This window comes from Haemaphysalis longicornis, unplaced genomic scaffold, assembly GCF_048455015.1.
Source record: "Haemaphysalis longicornis isolate Haplotype H1 unplaced genomic scaffold, Haemaphysalis longicornis Haplotype H1 scaffold_12, whole genome shotgun sequence".
Lineage (NCBI taxonomy): Eukaryota > Metazoa > Arthropoda > Arachnida > Ixodida > Ixodidae > Haemaphysalis > Haemaphysalis longicornis.
The window spans coordinates 104,435,891-104,457,893 of NW_027526225.1; the positions used below are offsets into that span (position 1 = coordinate 104,435,891).

At 46.1% G+C, this 22,003-nt stretch overlaps 1 protein-coding gene across 3 annotated transcripts in view; it reads left to right on the forward strand.

Moving 5' to 3' along the window:
• Positions 1-22,003, forward strand: part of LOC144163171 (phospholipid-transporting ATPase ABCA1-like) — a 149,673-nt gene that overhangs the window by 79,709 nt on the left and 47,961 nt on the right. For 2 of the 3 annotated variants that reach the window (XM_077693993.1, XM_077693994.1), the window contains 10 exons: positions 3,015-3,146; positions 3,656-3,795; positions 5,555-5,692; positions 9,799-10,019; positions 12,405-12,495; positions 13,331-13,530; positions 14,567-14,624; positions 15,476-15,616; positions 17,600-17,632; positions 21,522-21,667. In XM_077693993.1, the coding sequence (XP_077550119.1) occupies positions 3,015-3,146; positions 3,656-3,795; positions 5,555-5,692; positions 9,799-10,019; positions 12,405-12,495; positions 13,331-13,530; positions 14,567-14,624; positions 15,476-15,616; positions 17,600-17,632; positions 21,522-21,667 (1,300 nt within the window). The remainder of the gene's footprint in view (positions 1-3,014; positions 3,147-3,655; positions 3,796-5,554; positions 5,693-9,798; positions 10,020-12,404; positions 12,496-13,330; positions 13,531-14,566; positions 14,625-15,475; positions 15,617-17,599; positions 17,633-21,521; positions 21,668-22,003) is intronic. The other variant, XM_077693995.1, reaches the window with a different exon arrangement.

Genomic DNA, 22,003 nt, shown 5'->3' on the forward strand with positions numbered 1-22,003 from the left:
TAAGGCGTTGCGCTGCTGAGCACGAGGTCACGGGTTCGATTCCCGGCTGCGGCGGCCGCTTTTCTGATGGAGGCGAAAGGCAAAAACGCCCGTGTGTACGAGATTTCGGCGCACGTTAAAGATCCCCAGGTGGTCAAAATTAAGCCGGAGCCCTCCACTACGGCGCGCCTCATCGCCTGCATTGCGTCGGCGCGTTAAACCCTAAAATCAATCAAATCGATTTCCATCGCTTTCCGCACACAAGATTACTTTCTTCTTGAACGCAGCATCATGGTGAACCCACTGTGTCTTCGCAGTGGGAAATTCTATGGCGGAAAGAACAGAGGCACGCAAAAAAGGACTACAGTCTAATCCCGCTACAACGAAGTCCGCTTCAACAAAATTTCTGCTTCAAGGAAATATTTCCAATTCCCCGTCAGCTAGCCATAGAAGTCAATGCAACAAAGTCCTCGCCACAACGAACCATTTGTCTGGCTTGCTTTCGCTTCAACGAAATTTTTGATGATTTGGGCCGGGTTTGAACAATATTTTACAATAATATAAGCATAGCGCCAGCTATCTGTAAGTTTTTATACATTCACGACGCTTAGTTTCACCGAAAATATGCGCGTTGCGTCCAGACGGCCACCCATAACAAAAGCTAACTCATAGGTGGACGCCATTTTTTGATGGTGATAACGGTGTGGCGAGCCGGGCCGTCTTTACATGAGGCGCAAGCCGGGTTCGCCAAGCCGGAGCTATAGCCAATCTGTATCCAGTAGAAATCGCGAGAATGTGCTCTGTGCTGGTGCAGCGCCATCATGTATGTGTTGTGAGCAGCTGTCCTTGCAGTTTTCCTTCTACAATTCTTCGAAGTCACAACCCGCCGCGGTGGCTCAGTGGCTAAAGCGTTGCGCTGCTGAGCACGAGGTCGCGGGTTCGATTCCCGGCCGCGGCGGCCGCTTTTCTGATGGAGGCGAAAAGCAAAAACGCCCGTGTGTACGAGATTTCGGCGCACGATAAAGATCCCCAGGTGGTCAAAATTAATCCGGAGCCCTCCACTACGGCGCGCCTCATCGCCTGCGTTGCGTCGGCGCGTTAAACCCCAGAATCAATCAATCAAATCAATCAATCTTCGAAGTCACAAGCACAAATAATGTTTTTGTGTTTAGTCTTGAACCCGCGTCATCCTATCTTAGTCGCGAGTGCGTGGTCGCTTTCAATGCAAGCGCGGGCAGCTTGCCTGCCAAGGTCAGTTGCTGCCGTGCCTAGTCAGAGGATAAGTTAACGGTGCCGTTCCTGCCACAAGCGAGAGGGGGGCTTCCAACCGCCTAGCAGCTATCTGCAAGTAATAAGCTCAGTGGAAACGCCTTGTTGTACAGCAATACGCTTTGCGCCTGCATTTCTTCATTTCTTCACATCTCCCCTCCTCCTGTGTATCGCGCTCTTTGCGTGCCGGTAAAAAAACAGATAACCATTGGTATGTTTGTTATCTAAATAAACACGACAATACTGCACGTCACTCCTTTTTCTAAACATTGTATTATGCTGCCAATGATGCGGAAATATCCGGGGCTATTTTTCTTGCCCTTCCGTGCTATCTTGGGGCAGATTTTTCCTCAACGAATTTTCGCTTCAACAAAATGTTTTGCACATCCCGTCAATTTCGTTATAGCGGGATTCGACTGTATGCAGACAACAAAGGCAAACATGCGCCGACTACGAAGCGCTGGCTACGCGTTCAGTAGTCAAGCAGCCATCTTGAAACGTTGATGGCGATACGGCGCCGCAGTTTTGAGTCGTACTCGATCGTAACGTGCATGTGATTTTGGGACCTATTTTTCCGGAAAAAAGGTGCGTGTTAGATTCGAGTAAATGCGGTAATCCACCTGCCTAAATATCAAAAAAGTGATGTGGGATTGCACAAGTATATTCGTGACAAGACAAGTAATTTCAAGTAGTGGGAAAAGTGGAAGTCGACAACTGTGAAGTAGGTTTCACACAGATTTTTGATTAAAGTGATTTGCAGTACAACAAAGGCTGCGTATAACATATGTCGCGGGAGCCGCAAAAATCCGCACTATAAGCGGTACCACGTTGCAACCTACCTTTCAGTCATTCTTTCTTTATCATCACTCAAACAAAGGCCTCTAAAGAACAGAGGCGTGGTCTTTATTTCATCTTTTTTTTTTCCCGCATTGGCGTTTGGTGCAAGGCTTTACAAGCTGCTGTACGGTCTTTCAAATTACCAGTGCGGCTTTAACTTCCTTTGCGTTTGTGTTGTGAGGGTCGTGGCTGCGTTTCTCAGCATCTATGAACGGGTGCCGCAGGGCAACGTGACAAGGATGCAAGCGGGATTTTTTTTATTTTCACCCCACCTTAAGTTCACGATGCCAAAGGCGGTTCTTATCAGGACAACGTCCAGGTAGTGGAAACCTCCGGCACCCCAACTCGCTATCTCGAGCTGTTCGATAAGGGAAAGGGCAGTTGCTTATCTGGACAACGTTCTAGAAACAGCTTACTGTAGGAAAGGGGCTCACTATCTTTCGAAATGGGCCAAAAGTAAGGGCAGTTGTGTTTTATCACGCAAGTCCAAACAGAACATGCGAGCTAAAAGGTGCCTAGTTGTCTTTCTTTTGTGTGTCAAAGTTAGAGAGCAGGGAGGCTCAGCATCATACTGCTGATTCCTTTTTTTTTTTTTTGAGGCCCTAAAACAATGCCTTAGCTGCATCTTTCGATCAGCTAACCCGCCAAAAAAAAACGCGCTAAAAACAGTATTGGGCTTCAGCCAACCACGTTTTAATCAGCTATTATGCTTATGCATTGAGCTCTATGGGAGGCAAACCGGTGGTCACAAAAACCCGTGTTTCATCCAGTCCTGTGCTATAAGCGGTTACGTTATAAATGGTCTACACTGTAAATGGATTTGGCATGGATTCAGTACTAGCATAGCCAAGTAGTTCACCTCTGGTCGATGTAGCTGTTGCCGCCCGCCTGCGATATTTATTCTTCGATTTCTTTTCTATCCCTCACAGTTCCATCCTCACTGGACTGTACCCTCCAACTCAGGGTACAGCCGAAATATACGGCAGGGACATCAGGACAGAGATGGACATCATCCGTCGGAGCCTGGGCACCTGTCCGCAGTACAACGTCCTCTTTGACAAGTAACGGGCCCCTTCCCCCTGTTCTTTCTTCCCGATTGGCTTTGGTTGTGCGAGTGTGCCGTTGAAAAGTGTCATGCATAAAAAAAAAAAAGAAAGAATGAAGCTGACCCCTGTGTTTAGTCCTACACTGCAAATTCATCTTAACATAGAGGGTAATTGGAAAAAAAATATATTTAAATTAATGTGCACTGCTGCTTATTTATGGAAGCCACATTGTGAACTGGGCAACTAGCAGTAGCTTTTTTTCAAGGCTACTGAAAGTTGGATGCTCTTAGCAATTCATAGGGTGGTATTTTTAATGTGTTGAGTTTGTCCAAGGACTTTTTTTTTGGATTCTAAATTTGAGATTCTAAATTCATCAAGTATTGGAGAGAGTGTTGAAAGCAATGCCTTCTTCACTTTATTTTCTCTTGTAGACATCAGATGAGGCAAACACCTAATCTAAGTTGTAGGTTGTGAATACGCCTGCAACAGCTCGTTTATTTTTTTTCCATTGCGTTCTGCGGCAGCCTGACAGTTGCGGAGCACCTCTGGTTCTACGCTCGACTCAAGGGGATCAGCAAGCTCACAGTAGACGCAGAAGTGGAGTCTTTCGTTCATGACCTGGCCCTGGTTCACAAGAGGGACGAATACTCCTGCAACCTCTCGGGTAATGTCACAGCTGTGGTACAGCTTTGCTTTGGGCATGCACCTCTGGCAATTCTAGCCTACGGCTGTCGTGATGCTCGCTGCCTTTGTTATAAATGTGAGTAGGTGGTCAGTTTTACTTGCCCAAGTTTTGCAAATGGAGTTGTGGGTGTATGCTAGTGGATGCTTGTTGGCGGCCATTGTAACGTCGAGTGGTCGTGTGGAGAAGGGTAATCTTTGCCCAGTCCTTTATCTATTTGCTGGCTTACTTGAATGCAATAGACATACTTTGTTGTGGGGAAGCAATTTTGCGAAGAAAATATTGCGCTAAATTTCCTGCTCATAAACTTTGATCACAAAATTTCATTGTCCAATGATGCAGTACTTCTAAATTTCCATGTGCTGTGCAAAGACTCATGCAAATGAACTGCAGCATTTTATTTCAGAGTAGTTCCTCGCTTGTGGAAGCCAACTTGTTTGCAAGAGATTAGGATTTATCTAAAGAGGGAATGTTGTGGGGCAACGGGAACTGAGTGGATTATCAATGAAAGCGGGATCAAACCACTGAGGTAGATGAGGGGAACAAGTGGAAAGATGTTTTGCATATTAATGTGAAAGCTTTTTTTGGGTGCTACAGAAGCGACTAGATTTACATGGAGACTGACCGGATAACCCGGTTATGGTGGGGTTGCATACCTTTTTGTTGGGGGTGGTTAATACGCCATTATCCCCCAACTTTACTCGAAACACAATATTAGTTCATAGAACAGAGAGCCACCCCCTTCCACCATTGAGTTTTTGCTTTCCAAACAGGTTTTGCACGGACTCGCCAACACTGGGCCTCCTCGATTTACCAGTCCTAGACGGTCCACAAGCAGTCAGAGGACTGCCCTCGGACCGGAAGCCTCATAGAAATACATGGGAAAAACGAGCGCTGGATTGCTTCTCGGGCAGTCCGTGGGCGATCCGGGACTGATAATCGAGGAGGCCCACTGTCTATCCAATACCAGCCCAATTTATTTACAGCGAAGCTAGCATATCGCAATTTTTCGTGCCCGCATTTAAAAATACCAACCGCGCACACGTGAGTGCGGGTCTCGTGGCGACCGCCCAGCAGTAAACAAAACCAAGACAAGGCTTATCACTCGTGGTGCGTGCCTCGCAACGACCACCCAGTGTCCCCTGCGCACGTCTGTTAAGCCAAGAATACCCACTTAGGTAGATTGGCGAAGATTGTGGCGACCACCTGGCAGTTAAAAAAAAATAAAAAATACACTGCGAAGTGCTCGTGTTTGTGTGCCTCGCGATGACCGCCCAGCACCCTCGGCGCACGCTTGTCTAGCCAAGCATACCTACCCACATAGGGAAATTGGCCAAGATTGCCCCCCCCCCCCCCCCCCCCCCCCCCCCCCCCCCTCTTTTTCCAAAAAAAACTTCATTTGCCATAATCGTTGAAACACTTGCTCGAAACGAGAAAGACACGTCATAGAGTACGCCCCTCCAAGGTGATGCCAATGATTACCACTTCCAAAAAAATGAAAGAAGCTCACACTTACAGCAGCAATGATGGAGTGAAGGTCGTTGCGGCTGTGACGACGAAGCAAATCGGCTGCGATTGTGGCCCTAAACTGTCGCGATGGTCGTGAAGGTTGCGTGCAGCTTCGCTACCTTCAAGTCTTGCGCGTTAGCGTGAGCTCCCTTCATTTTTCTATTTCTCGCAACAGTGCCGAAAGATGAAAGTGACGTGAAGAAGCCTTCCTTCCCCGACTTCTCTGCTGCAGGTGGCATGCAGCGCAAGCTGTCGGTGGCCATTGCCTTTGTCGGGGGCAGTCAGACGGTGATCCTGGACGAGCCCACGGCCGGTGTGGACCCCTATGCAAGGAGGGCGATCTGGGACCTCATGCTCAAGTACAAGCAAGGTCTGCCTTTGCTCCCACCGCGTTCTCGTGCGAATCTGGCACAGGCTGCAGCAAAACTTCGCTTTCAGCAGACTTCGTTAAAGGGGCCATGAAGACCAAATACAAGTTTGTTATATTCGAAACATTTCGTGTTCTAGGTGCCCCCAGCACTTGTCCAGATGCAAACAATGTTTTATTCACTGAGAAATTAATCAGCTTAAGCTAAAATTTTGATTCTCCTGCAAATCACGTGTTTGAACGACGTTTGCAATGACATCATAAGAACAGGTCCTTCAGCTAAACTTGGTGTGGAGCGGAGACTTGCTTACTGTTAGTCAACCTAGATGGCGCCACGACACTGCGGCAAGCCATTTTCTGCCTTTGGTTTGTTTGTGACCATATTTAAACCTGGCTTGTTTTTGTTCGGGGAGAAAATAACCGTTTCGCGAAACATGGTGCTCGCTTCACTAATCTGGTCACGTAAGACACCGTCGCTTGTGTCACTCGGTCAGTGTCGTCTGAAACAACCGCAAAGACCCGCAGTCCTGTGCAGCTAAACCAAGCCTAGTGTGCACAGTACCAGCAGCAGTATGCATCGGTACTTCTATTCGTAACTTCCACTGTTTGCCTCACCATTCTTACTGATATAAAAAGGATGTGCCCTAAACATGAGCGCCAATAGCTCGTTCGGCAAGCTTATAAGCTCTGCCTAATTTTCGTTTGCTTTTTCCAGCCTCCGCCAATCGCAGAGCTGGCTGGTTCTGTTGCAGGAAACGAGCTAGTAGGTCACATGGCCATTCCCTTTTTTCCTAATTATACAGCTTGTTTGAGCGAAGTTTACGTTAAAGGTGGTGTCAGTATAATTCTAACGAGGCAATCTTTCGAATGAACCAAACCTGCATTTTGTCGTCATGGCCCCTTTAAGGCATATTGCACAAGGGAGTTTAAAGGCCAACTGCACTCAAATTTCACCTCGACCTAATTTGTTTTTAAGGGGGGACGCGGTTTTCAACTTCGGAAAAATGACCAAAACATCGTTTTTTTGAAACCCACATATTCGGCTTCTATGTTTCCTATTCTGTGCGTCTGCAAAGTTTTTACGCCGAAAAGCGTCGCAAAGTGGCATAAAAAAAATACTTTTGTCAGGCGCGGTGACAAACTATCAGCGCAAAAGGGCGAAAAAACGGCAATTTTCGGAGCGCTCTATCTCCGCAACGGTGCCACCGGGCGCGGCCATTTTGATATGGTTAGATCGGCCGAGCGATCGTCTTTCCGGTTCTGCTCGTCTCTTTTATCTTCGTTCATTCACAAACGCACAAACGGCAGAAAAGAAACGACGCACAAACGAAACTAGAAATAGATGCTGAAGCGCTATTGGTCCCCGGTCGGGGCACAGAACAACGACCCTCCTGATTGGATGTTGCGGGCGCAACGCAAGATGGCGGCCGCCTGAGCTGCGTAGCGAGCGGATTGAGTTCATTTTCGCCGCTGCGCTCGGCCGAGTTTCTGTTCAATCTGTGGTATTCAACACGGACGTTATCGCGATGGGAATGCCAGAGATAACGAGCCGGATTACGGGAAGTTGTGTGGCTCGAAAGGCGGAGGTCATCGAACGCTTCGTGGTGCGCGTGACTCTACCGTCGCCAGACCCCGGAGGGTGACGCGGTGTGCGCGCTTGCGATAGCGGTTCGTGAAGTGAACTTTTAGTCGGATTTGCGATGTTTACACGCTTAGTTATTGCTGTGTTTGGCTGTGGGCTCGCTAGCCTTGATAAAGAAACGGTCGACGCGTCAAACGCTGCGGCGCGCACGGCATAGCCGACGCGCATTGGAGCATCACATGACTGGGCAACCGGTTACGATTGAACGCCAGTAGTTGTAATTAATGCCTGCGACGTTAGATTTAATCTTAAAAGCGACCTGACCAGCCATATCAGGTATAATCAAAGTTCGGTATGTCGCGGTAAGCGTGCGCTGCGATGCGCGCGAGCCATATCGCCTTTCTTGCGCAACGTTTCCCGTGCACTTGTAATGTAATTTTCATGCAAACAGGTTTGAGTTAGTAATATAGGAATAAAAATATGCCCTCTGCGTTAAAAATGTACGTTACTGTGGCAGCATTTAACAGTGATTTTTTTAGGGAAATTATTGATACCATTGCTCAGGGCATACTGGCTGTGCTGCGAGAAATATTGGATGCCTTGAATGTCAAAAGTAGTAAAAAAATATGCTCTTGCATTGAAGTTGGGAGTTATGCAGAATACTCTACCAAGCTTCAAAGTAGCTCATTTTCATCTTTATGGTATGCAAACTTTTGGCACTGAACACCTGCACATGAGTACTAAGTTGCTGTGCCAGGCAAGATAAAACATAAAAAAAGCCAAAAATGTTCAAATTTAAGTAAAAAAAATGCTTAACTTGTTGCCATGGTGACAACACTGCAAAAGGAGGTTGTCCAGTGCGATACAGCCAACCAACTAACCTACTTTGCATTGAAAGCCCATTGAAACCCATCTCCCCTCCGTTTGGTTAGCAGAGGGGGGTATGTACTCTTCACGGAGGAGCTGAAAATGATGTTTTCTGGAAAGAGAAAGGCTGTAAAAGGCACTCCAATTTCAAGGCAAGGCCTTCCAGAAGCCCCATGTTCAAAAGGGACATGAAAGGCTACAACCGTGACGACTTCTGATATGTGAAACCCATGTTGCAACTTCGAAAGCCGTTTTTTCAAAACAGTTTTTTTTGCCACCTGTGTCGCTTGTACCAGGGATTTCTTCATGACCGCTGGGTCTATTTTGATTCCGTTTCTTGCATTACATTCCTTGATGAACTGTTCAGGTCGTGACACTTTTGGTTTTCCAGATTTGTTTTTTTGTGATTTTTTATTCAAATAGTCGTTCACAGTCGACATGCCTGTTGCACATTAACCTCTAAAAAAATGAAAACTAAAAAACATTGTGTTGTAAAAAAAAAATTCTAAAACTGTCACGACCTCGTCCATTCATTTGGGAATGCAAAGCACTTCGAACAAGTTTTCTATCATGTTTTATAAGCCGCTCAAGCTCGGTACAAGCGGAACAAAAAGAAAATTTCATACATAAAAAAGTTTTCAAAATATTACTTTGAAATTTTTATAGTGTTATCACAGAAGCATTTCCAGTTGCTGTGCCAATTTTCATCCAAATCCACAAAGAAATAAAAAAGTGGATTTTGAAAGCCACGTCCCCCCTTAATGTACCACCAAATCAGCTGGAACACGAGTGGTAGCCCCGTGAAACGCCTCGTTAGTCAATGAGAAGCGTTTAAAAAAGCTCCGTCGCAACCACGCTGCACCTGTCGGCGGGTCGCGTAAACAGCCATGACGCGCCTGTGACGCTCGAGCCGATGAAGGCTTCTTCCTCTGGCCAGCCACACAGCTGGAGAACCGGTTGCGCTCTGCTGCGCACGCTTCACCTATTTGCTGCCCTGTGCACACGTAGAGCTTGCACGCAGGCTCCCGAACTGCTGACCGTCTGGTCTAACCACCATAGTAACCGTAGTCCGGCCACTCGCTGGACGGCTGCAACGTCACTTCAATGGCCGCGCTCTTCTGGATTTCGGTTTCAAAATCGCCGATTTTTGCTGACCGCTTGCGGCGTCCACGCGCATGTTTTAGCTTTTGTATTTTGCATCTTGCTTTCTTTTTCAGCAAACTATACGGAAATAGTGTTTTCAAGAGGTCGAAATTTTGAGTGCAGTTGCCCTTTAACTTACTATGAGAAAAACTCTTGAAGATCTTCAAAATCTTCAAGATACTACTGTGATCAGAAAGGTCTTTTCTATTCAGGGACGTAGTACTTATTTTATTTATTACATACTGCCAGCCACCCGTTGGCAGCCAAAGCAGGAGTTGTGGCGTATTCACACATTGAGCACTGTAGTGCGGCAGACAGCTGGAGTGTTTCAGTTGAAAACACACCAAACATGGTACGTGCAGAATTTCGTGGGTAAAAGAAAGAAATAGCGTCCACCACCGCATGTTTTTCCTTCATTTAGGCATTAAAAAAGAAAGAGAAAAGCTGCACCTTCGTTTTGACATCAGAAACAGTTTCCGTGTGAATAGGCAAAATTTCTTCTGGCCGACTCCTGCAGGCCGCACGGTCATCATGACCACGCACCACATGGACGAGGCTGACCTGCTGGGGGACCGCATCGCGGTCATCAACGAGGGCCGCCTGCGCTGCTGCGGCTCGTCCCTGTTCCTCAAGACCAGGTTCGGGAGCGGCTACTACCTCACCCTCGTGCGGCCGCCCGCCGGTCGCAGGTCGCTCAAGAGTCGCTCCTCCCCAACAGCGTCTGCTCACAAGGACGCAGTAAGAAGACGTCTCTTCTCTCTTTCGGTTTCTTTTGTGTCTGGATTTGTCACTCTGGATTGCACTTTCATAACCTCCAATCCACCCTCCTCAGTAAAATTCTAAGCGTACCACCAGGCCAGTAGAGGTACACATTGGTATACAGTCGAATCCCGCTACAACGAAATTGACGGGACGCGCGAAAAATTTCGTTGAAGTGAAAATTCGTTGAGGCGAAATCCGCCCCAACACACCACGGAAAAGCCTGAAAAATAGCCCCGTATGTTTCCGCATCATTGGCAGCAAAAAAACAATGTTTAGAAAAAGGAGTGACGCGCAATAACGTCATGTTTATTCAGATAACAAACATACCAATGGTTATCTGGGTTCACTGCACGCAAAGAACGCGTTATGGAGGGGGTGAAGAAATGCAGGCGCAAAACGTATTGCTGCACAACAAGGTGTGCCCACTGAGCTGATTACTTGCAGATAGCTGCTAGGCCGTCGGAAGCCCCCCTCTCGCTTGTGGCAGGAGCAGTGCCCGTTATCTTATCCTCTGACAGGGCACGGCAGATATACTGACCTTGGCAGGCAAGACGCGTGCGCTTGCATTAAACATGACCGCGCGCTCGCGACTAAGATAGGATGACTTGGCTTCAAGACCAAACACGCAAACATGATTTTTGCTCTTGGCTATGAAGAATGGTAGAAGGAAAACGGCAAGGACAGCTGCTCACGAGTCACAACGCATACATGACGGCGCCGCGCCAGCAGCGGAGCACATTCGTGCGATTTCAATTGGATACAGATTGGCTGTAGCTCCGGCTTGGTGAACCGGGCCTGTGCCTCATGTTAAGACGGCCAGCCACATTGTTATTACCATCAAACAATGGCGTCCGCCTATGAGGTTTTTTTTTTGGAGGGGGGTGGGTGGCGGTGTGGGCACACTGCGCATGTTTTCGGTGAAACTAAGCGTCCTGAATGTTTAAAAAGTTACAGATAGCTGGCGCTATGCTTATTTTATTGTAAAATAATTGTTCAAACCCAGCCCAATTCATCGAAAATTTCGTTGAAGCGAAAGCAAGCCAGACAAATGGTTTGTTGTGGCGAGAACTTTGTTGCATTGACTTCTATGGCTAGCTGATGGGGAATTGGAAATATTTCGTGGAAGCGGAAATTTCGTTGAAGCGGACTTCGTTGTAGCGGGATTAGACTGTATACAGTGGAACCCTGGTGATACATTCCCCTGTCTTCTGACGCTTCTTACGGCGGATCAACGTGGTCCCGGCAGGTTCCCCATAGAAACACGCATTAAAAACCCCAATTATACAGCACTCGAGTGCACGTGGTTCACTTCATGCAACGGACCCTGGCAGGGATAAACCGGCATTTTCCCCTTCTTTTACACCACTTCGTCGTGTCACCCCACCTTCCTTTATTCCTAACCCCCCCTTTGACGCTGCTTGATGTGCAAATGTCCGCAGGCAGGCAGGACAGACCACTTGCTGAACTTGCCAGACCACTGGTGGGCGGGAGTTAACCTTCGACGTCCCCATGCGGCAGCAGAATTCCAATGCGCCAACCGCGAGAAGTCAAAATCCAGGCGGTCGGCGGACCGTGAATTTGAAGCTCCCATTAAGCAAGGGGACGTGAAAACACATACGGCGCAACCCCACAGCAGTGACGGAACACCCAGTTTCCTCACCCGCCTGGTCCTATCAGTGTCTTTTAAAGCCGCGTTGTCGCTCCATTACTTTCTTTCCCACCTTTTCTTCCATCGCCGCCTCGTACAATTGTTTGGCTCGCTCGACCTTGGAAGTTTCACACTATCGCCTTTCCCCCTCTCTCAATTTGCTGGTCCATGATGGCCTTCCAGTGCAGTCTCATTTCCAGAAACATTGGATTAGATCGGGAACACCGTCAAGCAGACAAGAACAGTCTAGGATAGTACCCCCTTTCCCTCAAACAGGCTTGCCAACATGGCATGCAAAAGAAGAGGGAAACGCACGCTTTGCATGAAACACAAGATAGGCGAGCGCAATAAGCAAGACATGTTCGTAGCAATATACAGTAGCCGACCGATTTTTCAGACGTGGAGGCGAACGAAAAATTGTTGGGCCAAAAAAGCAGTCCGAAAAATCTGTGAGCCATCTCTCCTATGGTACGATTCCTCGGGAAAGTCCGGAATGTCCAGCAAGTCCGAATTTTTGGAGCCCGAAAAAACGGTCGGCTACTGTATACTATGTATTTGTATATATGCATGCCATAATAACGGGTGCTTGGTTGGTGCCAGGCAGTGTGCCGAATGTCCCGGCATATAACAGCTGTGAGCCTAACAGCTGCTTTTCAGCAAAAGCTTCATTTGTGGCGCTTTTGTTTGCTTTGCTTGCTCTCTGCCCCACATAGTCACCAAGTGCGGCAGCAGAAAGCGATACGCCAAGTAACGCCGCTCCCTCAGTCGTCTCGCCCACGCCTGGGGATGCCCACAACGAAGCCAGTAAGACGTAGTTTTTTTTTTCCTTGGCAGTTTAGGGGGCTTTGGAAGCTTACTCGTAGAGGTGGTATAGATAACTACTAATGTGTGCCACCCTTGTTTGAGTTATGCTGAGGCCGAAATTGGCGGCTTTAGAGGTGCAGAGGCAAGGCGTGTCAACTGACTAAACGTGGTCATCTTTGCCCGTTGAAGTCCCTAGTTTTAGACCATGTAGAGCCCATCTGCAGCAAGAATTCACTTGGGTTTAATTTTTCTCATGCCTCGCACTATCAATTTAAATCGTCAACAAATTTCAGTCATAAAGAACAAATTGCCAGATTCAGAAAGGTTCTCCATGGCACCCCACATTTTTCTTCGACAAGAACACGTGCGAAACGTTAATGAAGTACAGCCACGAAATTTCAAGGCTGAGATAACTATGTAAAAGGCTTCCTTTGTATATGGAGATATCGCCCACGAAGTTTCAACCGTAGCAGGCTACGGCTGCTTTTGTTGCTGTGGCTGCCCCCTAATGACCTTAATAAAAAGGGGCAAAATTATTGCGCTTAGTGCCTCTCTTTTCTGCCATATTTGGTGAAGTTCTGGGTAAAAGGGGCAGTGAGTGCCGAAAAATTCAGTGCACATACATATGCAGTCCAGTGAAGCTTCTCTACAGTGAACTTTTTCTTGGGTTATAGCTCCTGCATTACGTCAAGATAAGGCGGCGCCTATTTCTGCGAAGTAAATTTCAGACTTCTGAGAATGCTTCTGCCTGCAGTGTCTCAAGGCACGCTAACTGGCACTATGCAACCCGTAGAGGGAGCCATTGAGGCAGTCTCTTTTCCTGCTGTCGTTTCAGCCAGTGCCCTCGACAAACTCATCCGGAGGCACATCCCCAGAGCAGAACTGGCCACTGACATGGGAGCGGATCTGTCCTACCGCCTTCCAGCAAGTCCAGAGACCTACGCGTCCTTTGTGGCCTTATGCAAGGAACTGGACGCCAACCTCACGCAACTAGGCATCACCAGTTACGGCATCTCGGACACAACGCTCGAAGAGGTGCGTTCGTGTGTGCGCCTTCTGGGGCCATGAAGACAAAATACAAATTTGGTTCCCCAAAAAACTGCTTTGTCATCATCATCAGCAGCAGCCCATCTACACGACCTGCAGGGCAATGACCTCTCCCATAGACCTCCAGTTATCTGTGTCCTGTGCTAACTGCGACCAATTTATCCCCGCAAAACTTCTTGATCTCATCTGCCCATCTGACTTTCTGCCGCCCCCTGCCACGCTTGCCTTCTCTAGGGATCCACTCTGTTACCCTTAATGACCAACGGTTATCTTTCCTTTGCATTGCATGCTCTGCCCGCGTCCATTTCTTCTTCTTAATTCCTACTAATATGTCCTTAACCCGCGTCTGTTCCCTGACCCACTCCGCTCTCTTCTTGTCCCTTAATGTTACACCTATCATCTTCCGCTCCATTGCCCGCTGAGTCGTCCTCAGTTTAAGTTGAACCCTCTTAGTGAGCCTCCAAGTCTTTGCCCCGTAGGTGAGTGCCGGTAAGATGCAGCTGTCATGTACTTTCTTCTTCAGGGACAATGGTAGGGTGCCATTATTTACCTGAAAATGCCTGCCGAATGCACTCCACCCCATTCTTATCCTTCTAATTATCTTGGCCTAAGTAGATACTATAGTCGCTTACCACTTCCACTGCCTCGCCACCTATCCCAAACCGCTGTGCTGTCCCAAGGTTATTGATCATTACTTTGGTTTTCTGCATATTAATTTTCAGGCCCACGGTTCTACTCTGCTTGTCCAGTGCGGAAAGCATGCTTTGCAATTCATCCCCCGAGTTACTTAGCAAGGCAACGTCATCAGCAAATCTGAGGTTACTGAGGTATCCATTACGCCCACCTGTTCCCAGTCCAATGTTCTGAATACCTCTTGTAAACATACTGCGAATAACGTTAGAGAGATGGTCTCCTTCAAAAAAACTGCTTTGTGCCGGTAACAAATGAATTATGTTGTCAAAATCATGTTAACAAATAATGTACCACGTGTGTGACTTCTTGTCTGTTCTGTTCTGAACTGCAGGTCTTTCTGAGGGTAACTCAGGGGGGAAGTTTCTCAAGAAACCAAGCCGGCGGCGAAGGTGGGGTCAAATTCTGTGTCTCTTTACACTGCCTTTTTTCCCATTGTACAACAGTTCTGCTATTCGTGTGGTACCAGTGTCATGAGATTAGTATAAGAAACAGTTGCATCCTAGTTGCAACATTGGTGTGTTGTGCGCTGCTCTAGATTTCACACAAAAAAAGAAAAGGAAGGGAAGGGAGAAAGGAACTACTGTTTGTCTTGTGTCGTAAATAAACATCGCCTGAAAGCATGATTTATTTTACAAGAGTATATGGGTGTAACTGTCACATCTCTGGGCATGTTATAAAATAATAACGATAATTTAGTTCAAATACTGAACCTAATATTGTGAACATGCATATTTAGTTCAGTTTTTTAGTATTTACTTTACTTAAATTACTCGATCGTACTTAAAACTTATTATTGTAGATATTCCTTACTTTATTCACTGCATTTGCAATACTTAACTCCCATGCATTATATGCAACTTAACTGATATCCATACTGCGTGGTACAGATTTATTTTATAATAATCACTATTAGCTTCAAATTCGATTCGGAATTTCAATCTTCTGTCTGCCCGTGCCACAGAATTTCATGTAGACTTTTGAAGAAAATAATTGTTGCGCTGTACACCTAAAACAAGCGTTAGCTCTGACTGCTCAAATCAGCCTGATCTTTGGCAGCAGTTAAAGTGAAAATGTGATCACGGACCAAGTTGTGATACTTAATGTTAAGTGCATTCAATTTATTGTATGTGTACTGGGTTTGTTACAACCCTTCAGCATCAGTTTGTGATTTGAGCTGAAATCTTTGCGGTCACGTTGCGTGAGCATCAACATTGGTGTCTCATCTGACGCTTCATGCCAGGCAATGCATCGGGACTTGTGCTGGAGTCCGTTGACGAGCCACCGAAGACGAAGCTGCAGAAGATGTTGGATGCATTCCGGATTTGGTGCATGTCACTGAAGACATCTGCAAAGACTGTCACTCCAGACACGGAAGATGCAGGTATGTGTGGAGTCGTTTCGTTTCATTCCTTTTCTTTTTTTTTTTTTTTTCTAATGCTTCTGGAACGGAAAGTGCGGTTTAGAGTTGTCGCATTGCAGTCACAGTGAGTTCAGTTCCTCAGGCCTACATCTACGCAGATATTATAAGGGTCTGTAACAGTCCCTGGCCTCATTGCACTTTTGGGAAAAATGGGAGACGGGACTACAGGGTTGCGGTTGATATTCCGGGTTACTGCAGGTGTCTTTGCTGGCTTTGTTTGGCAGCTACCAGCATAATATTTAGGTGACAAGTATCGTTTGCTTTTTGCAAGTTAGTGGCTTAAATTTTTTTACTTTTTCTTAATGCTACACATAGAGACAACTGACCCCTATTAGTTCAGCTTTGGTATTCTGTTGTTATCATTAAACTGCAGTGACTGCAGTCTATATTAGAAACACGTTTTGCTGTGAATTAGTCTGAGGAACCGGTTTTATTTCTGTTGAAGTTGCTAAGACACACCAGTAATGTCTTTTAGGCCTTTCAATTAAACTCTGCTTAAGAACGTTATTTTCAAGTCGTGGGGCATTGGCTTTCTTACGTCTTCTTTACATAGCGGGGTACTTGTCTGCTTGAGCAGTTGTTGAGAGTTACGTCTGTCGAGCTTTTGTAAAGCGGTGTCTTTCTTGCCTGCTTTAAATTGTTGAACGGTATTTCATATTTACGTTTGCCTGTAATGTATTGCTAGAATAAATGTGTGAGATGTAGGAAATGTTTGGTTCGACGTGCAGTGTTTTTCTGTTGTGTTGTTGTAAGTGGTAGTCGTGCTGTGCTCGTTTTGTTTTGAACTGCTTGCGATTTTATTTTGTATGTGCCTGTGAATTTAAGTGATGCACGCGCTCTGCAGCCTTGGTTTCGCAGGCCTGCGGTTAGTAACTTCTTACCAAAAAGGGAAGTTCTAAACAGCGATGGTCTAGCTTACAAACTTTTGAGCTGTCTTTGGTAGAAAAGAAGCGTTAACACCACTGGCATTATTTGCGCCCCTTGAAAGGTCTAAATCTTTGCTAACTACCGTATTTTCCAGTGTATAAGCCGAGTTTTTCTATTAAATTTTTTATTGGTGCGTCTTATCCACTGGTGCTGCGACTTATGTATGGAATAAATTTGGTACGTGGTGGCTGCGCGTGGTCTGCGCTCGAAAAGGTGCCTCTGTGCTACGTGACGTCACCGCACATTAAGAGACACAGCTCTATGGTCTAAATGAATTTATTATTTGTTGGCGAGTCTGAGGAAGAAGGCTTCGATGGTTTTGTCTAAACGCCGTCTGTACGTACATGCCGTCTGTGTGTATCAGTAAACCATCTTTTAGAAGTTAGTTCTGTCTAGACTTCGGACAGTAGATGCACGTGTCTAGCACTACTTACCGGGGAATGCGTTCACAAGCGCCGGCTGCCGTAACCATGGACTATCGCCGTACTTTCTAACGGACTGATCCTATATGAGTTTACCTGATGAACAAGTGTGTCTTATGCACGTCTTTTTTACGTCTTTTTTTTTTTTTTCTGAAAAACTGCTGTTTTTAGGGGGGTGCGACTTATACAAAAGTGTGACTTATAGACTGGAAAATACGGTAATAAGCCTTCGCTAAAAGAGCAAGAGCAACAAAAAATAATGTAATCAACTTACCGATTTGGGAGAATGTACATGCACAGCTCTGATATGTTATCAGACGGAGGAGCAGATTATAATAACAGAATTACTAGTAATATTAGTCATCTACTTGGAAGAGTAAGCCTCCCATTCGATTTCTGTTGAGACTATCATCTAGCGTTGAAAAAGACACAAAATAATTTGCCCGTGGGAACGCCTTCACGCTGTGCCGATGTTTGTAACTGTGCCCAAGCAAGGCCTTCCCTGTGGTGGGGGGTGTTCACGTGCTTAGTGTGCCCTGCTTATTGCCCTGTGCTTGTTCCATGTGTGGCTGGCATTCGGTTCCCCGTCTCACAGCCGCAAGGCAGCACCTGGCAGCGGAGCTCTCTAGTGAGTTGGGCCTCGGTTTTCGTTTTTCATTTGCCTTTCCGTGCATCTCTGCTGCTGCTACATCACTTTCCTTGCTTTTCTTTGCACACCCGTTCTTTGGGTTTGCACATGTTCATGTTCTGCCTGTTCACCTGGCATGTAAACGTGTGACCGTGTTCCTTTCACAGGCATATTGGATGCTGGCATGTTACTGTGGACAGGTGAAGGGGGTGTGAAAAAATGTCAAACTTCTTTCTTTTTTCTTTTTTTTTGTATGAATAAGTAAACATGAATTGGCCAATTTCATATCTCTACAAAAACACAGCATTGAATTTCGTGTGGTCTACATTTCATATCTTTACACGTGTGTTTTACTTGTGCTAAAACGTAAGCGTTTTTTTGTCTGCCTGAGTTGTGACGTTCTTTGAGGGCCACTGGTATGGGTTGCCTCGATATAGTAACCACAAGGTAACACATAACATTGCCTCGAGGTTAATCTTAGGTAATGTAATCTTAGGCAATAGGCATTGTGTTAGTAAAAAAAGCTTCCAGCAACAGCACTGCACAAGTATGTATGGGTCTAGTGGCTGCAAGTATCTTTCCAAGATTTGGAATTGAAGCTGAGAAGTCAAACATTATGCAGAGAAATGGAAAGCTTTTCGTTTAAGGGGGTACACTGGTCTTAAAACAGCTTCCTTTAATTTTTAAGTAAACTCTGGGAAACTTGTCAGTCTTGCTGCTTTTTTCCCACTGCTTTTAAACATGCCACTATTTTTTCAGTTGGTCAATTAGTTCCCAAGATAATTAGATAATTAGCCATTTTTGGCCAAACAATAGACAAAACAGTGTTGGTCATAAAGCTGTAATCTTTATATATTTTGATATATCTGTTTTTTGATGCACTGCTTGGAACTAATTTTACAGCTCAATAAACTTTGATGGCACCAGTGGCAAGGAACCATTTTGAACCACAGTTTAATGTTCATTAATGTTCACAGTTCATTAAACCACAGTTTAATGAGCTGTAAAATTGGTTCCAAGCAGTGCATCAAAAAACCGATTCTCTGATTGCACCCACCAGGGTTCATAGTATTGGAAAATATAAAGATTACAGCTTTATGACCAACACTGTTTTGTCTATTGTTTGACCAAAAATGGCTAATTATCTCTAATTATCTTGGTAACTAATTGACCGACTGAAAGAATAGGGGCGTGTTTGAAAGCAGTGGGAAAAAAGCAGCAAGACTGACAAGTTTCACAGAGTTTACTTGAAATATAAAAGAAGTTGTTTTAAGACCAGTGTCCCCCCTTTGTTCAATTTGCAAGATCTAGCCTCTGGTGGCCCACTCAGCTCCATCCCAGTTGCAAAAGATGTTTTTTTAATCAAAGAAGAACAAGAAAAATTGAAAAACTTCCAAATTTTGCACTACAGGGACATGTTATGGGTAGGAGTGACATAAGTACTAAGGGTCAGCACTAAAAAAATAATTTTCAGTCTGTTAACCACACCTTGGGATTCTAGTAATGCAATCAAACAGAACTGCAGTACAAAACAGCCTTTTAAGTGAACCAAACTTGTATCGTGTCTTCATGGCCTTTTTCAGTGAGAGCATATTTTCTTTGCAGTACTCCTTTGGAGACACTGACACAATGTTCGACGATGGTATTGAGACAGGTTTTTTTTTTCCCTCGTAAAGCCCAGCTATATATCCATTTCCGGCTTTAACAGCCATAGCCAGAATCCCTTTGCTGTGTGCAATGTTGAGCGCTTTCATTACCATCGCGTACAGATGCATCTCCGTCGTGTGCTTCGAGAACATGCTTTGCTTCTATGGGGAAGTGCATGTTCGTACATTTTCTTTGGGAGCACCATGATCATGCACATTTTTTTGTCAACCCCGAACTGTTGACCCTCTGCTCTTTTTACATTGGTGGCGAAATCAACCACTTCCAATTTAGAGTGAGCATGTATGTATTTATTTCCTCATCCAGGAGGGACGATAGCGGACGACTTATTGAAAACAGAACGAATTCTCATAATTTCAATTCTGACATTGCATGTGATCGGTGAACCAGGTCAGAAGACGAGTGCAAACAACGGGTGGTGGGAGAGGCTGTTCTTAGCTTTTCCTGATGGCGAGAATCGCACTACGTTAAAGTTTTGCATGTCACCTGTTCGCAGTATGTAAACAATAAAGAAAAAAAGTTGTGGAATCGTCACACCACACAGGTAGACATTGCAAACCTTCTTAAAACAATTGATGCAGTTTATATGTGGGTATTTTTTTTTCCTTTTCTTTTTTTGCGGAGCTAGGGGTGTTACTATTACACGAGTGCAGCGCACATGTATAAACAGCGTGCGTGTGTGCACGTATACACACACACACTCAGTGTCAACACAGATGCTTTGAATAGAGTCCAGTAAATTGTCTCACCAAGAAAAAAAAAGAAGTTGCGTGCTGCACTGGCAGAAGCCGCTTAGAGGCAGGACCAAAATTCAAGATGATATCCATCCTGTGCGGATTGTGACCGTAGCTGTGTACTAACACTAGCTCTTCATGGGACCAGGCTTAAGGTCTTCATTGCACAACAATACAGTCTAGTCCACTTATAACGATATCCAAGTGCCAAGGAAATCCCATCGTAATAACCGATGATTGTTATATGCGGGTTGCTAAATAAAAAGACGTAGCAAAGCTCAAAATATTTTACTTGCAGGCAAGCAAGGTTGTACTGCTACCTATTTGTGGAAAAGAAGCCATACTTGGTCAGCTTTGTTTGCTGCACATGAAGCTGGCGCACATCTTTTTCAAGAGCATCTATAGGTGCTTCACCTAGCTGAACGAAGGGTCCTTGGTGGAAACGAAGTCCCTGAGGGACTATCATGCGTTGGGCCTCGTGTGAAGGTCCTACCCGAGTAGGCTGTGCAACCGCGTCGTTAGAGTTGTCACTGCCACCGCTGTCCGCAGCACGTATCCGCGCAATGATCGCCTCTTCAGTGAGGCACTCAGACGTTTCCAAAACACCGGCCCTGACGTCTGATCTGTGGAAAAACGGACGTAGTTGAAGAGGCACCCAGTCAAATTCAAAGCAGCAGGCACGGGGACGGGGCCAAAGCGGCGGCATCGGGAGGGGTGTTTGGAAGGAGAACTGTTCCCCTCCTCCTCTCACTTCCTCGTAAGCTGCGCAGTTGACTCATTTTCTGAGGGGTGGACGGGATGCGAGGCCTATCGCGGCGCATAATGTCGGCGTGGTTGGCGTGGAGATCCGGCGGCAAATCGCATTTTCCGTGCCTGCTGTAACCTGATTCAATCGTTATATCCAATATTGCGGCACTGGGGCATTGTAATAAGCGGTTTATTCCCATGGTAAGCATGCAAAAGCGGACGGTGCCATAGCTGTTCATCGTTATATCCGATATATTGTTATAAACGGTATCATTATAAGTGGACTCGACTGTATTTCAGGGAAGCTTCGAACTGAAGTGTCAATAAGAGTTGATAAACCTGTCAACTGTCCTGTCCTTAACCTGTCCTTTTCAGAAAGGTGTGCCGCTTCCCCTTAACACCTCGTAATTTGTGATGTCACAAGTACTAACTTGGAGAAATGTCGGGCAGCATTACTCGTTCTAATGCGCTTTAATCTGCCACTACGGGCGCACCTGTTTCTATGGTTCGGTGTCCCTTAAAGTGAAGCTTTCCACAACTCGCACGCATCAAAGGAAAGGGGCGGGGTTAAAGTTTGATAAGTTTGATGAAAGTGTTACTCTCTCTGCTTCTCCTTTTTTGCCTTGAAACGCCTGCAGACACTCACCTTACTTAGGGCATGCAAGTGCGCACGGTTTCTTGTTTATGGTCTTAGTGTAACAAGCAACTGATGTTTCTCTCTGCTTCCTCGTCCTTTTCTAAAGACCTGCACCCTGATAGCGACCTGCCCGCACCACCCTTGGTCAAGAAAGTGGCCGTGGGCCCCTTGCTTCATCGCCGTCAGCTGGGAGCCATGTACCGACGCCGCTTCATGCGCAACACACGCAACTACAAGGGACTCTTCTGCGAGGTACTCTTCCATTTCACTCGATTGACCTTTGGAGGAGTTTCCAGCTTCGCATTGCAAGCAGCACTAGTGCTGCCTGTCCCTAGGGGCACTTTTTGTCCCTACGGGCTCCCTTTTGTCCCTAGGGACACCTTGACCCTAGGGCAAGGGGCAAAAATGGGCGATAATGAAAATAAAAGCAGTCATAATTAGTTCACTCCAGCTCTTTCAGTACAATGGGCTAGCAGTTCGCACACTCTACTCGCAATGCCCGCAGGTGTTTGTAACAGCTGCCAGAAAGATGTCCACAGTTAGCCTGACTCCTACAGCACATGTTTGCCGTGCCAAAGTTGGGTGATT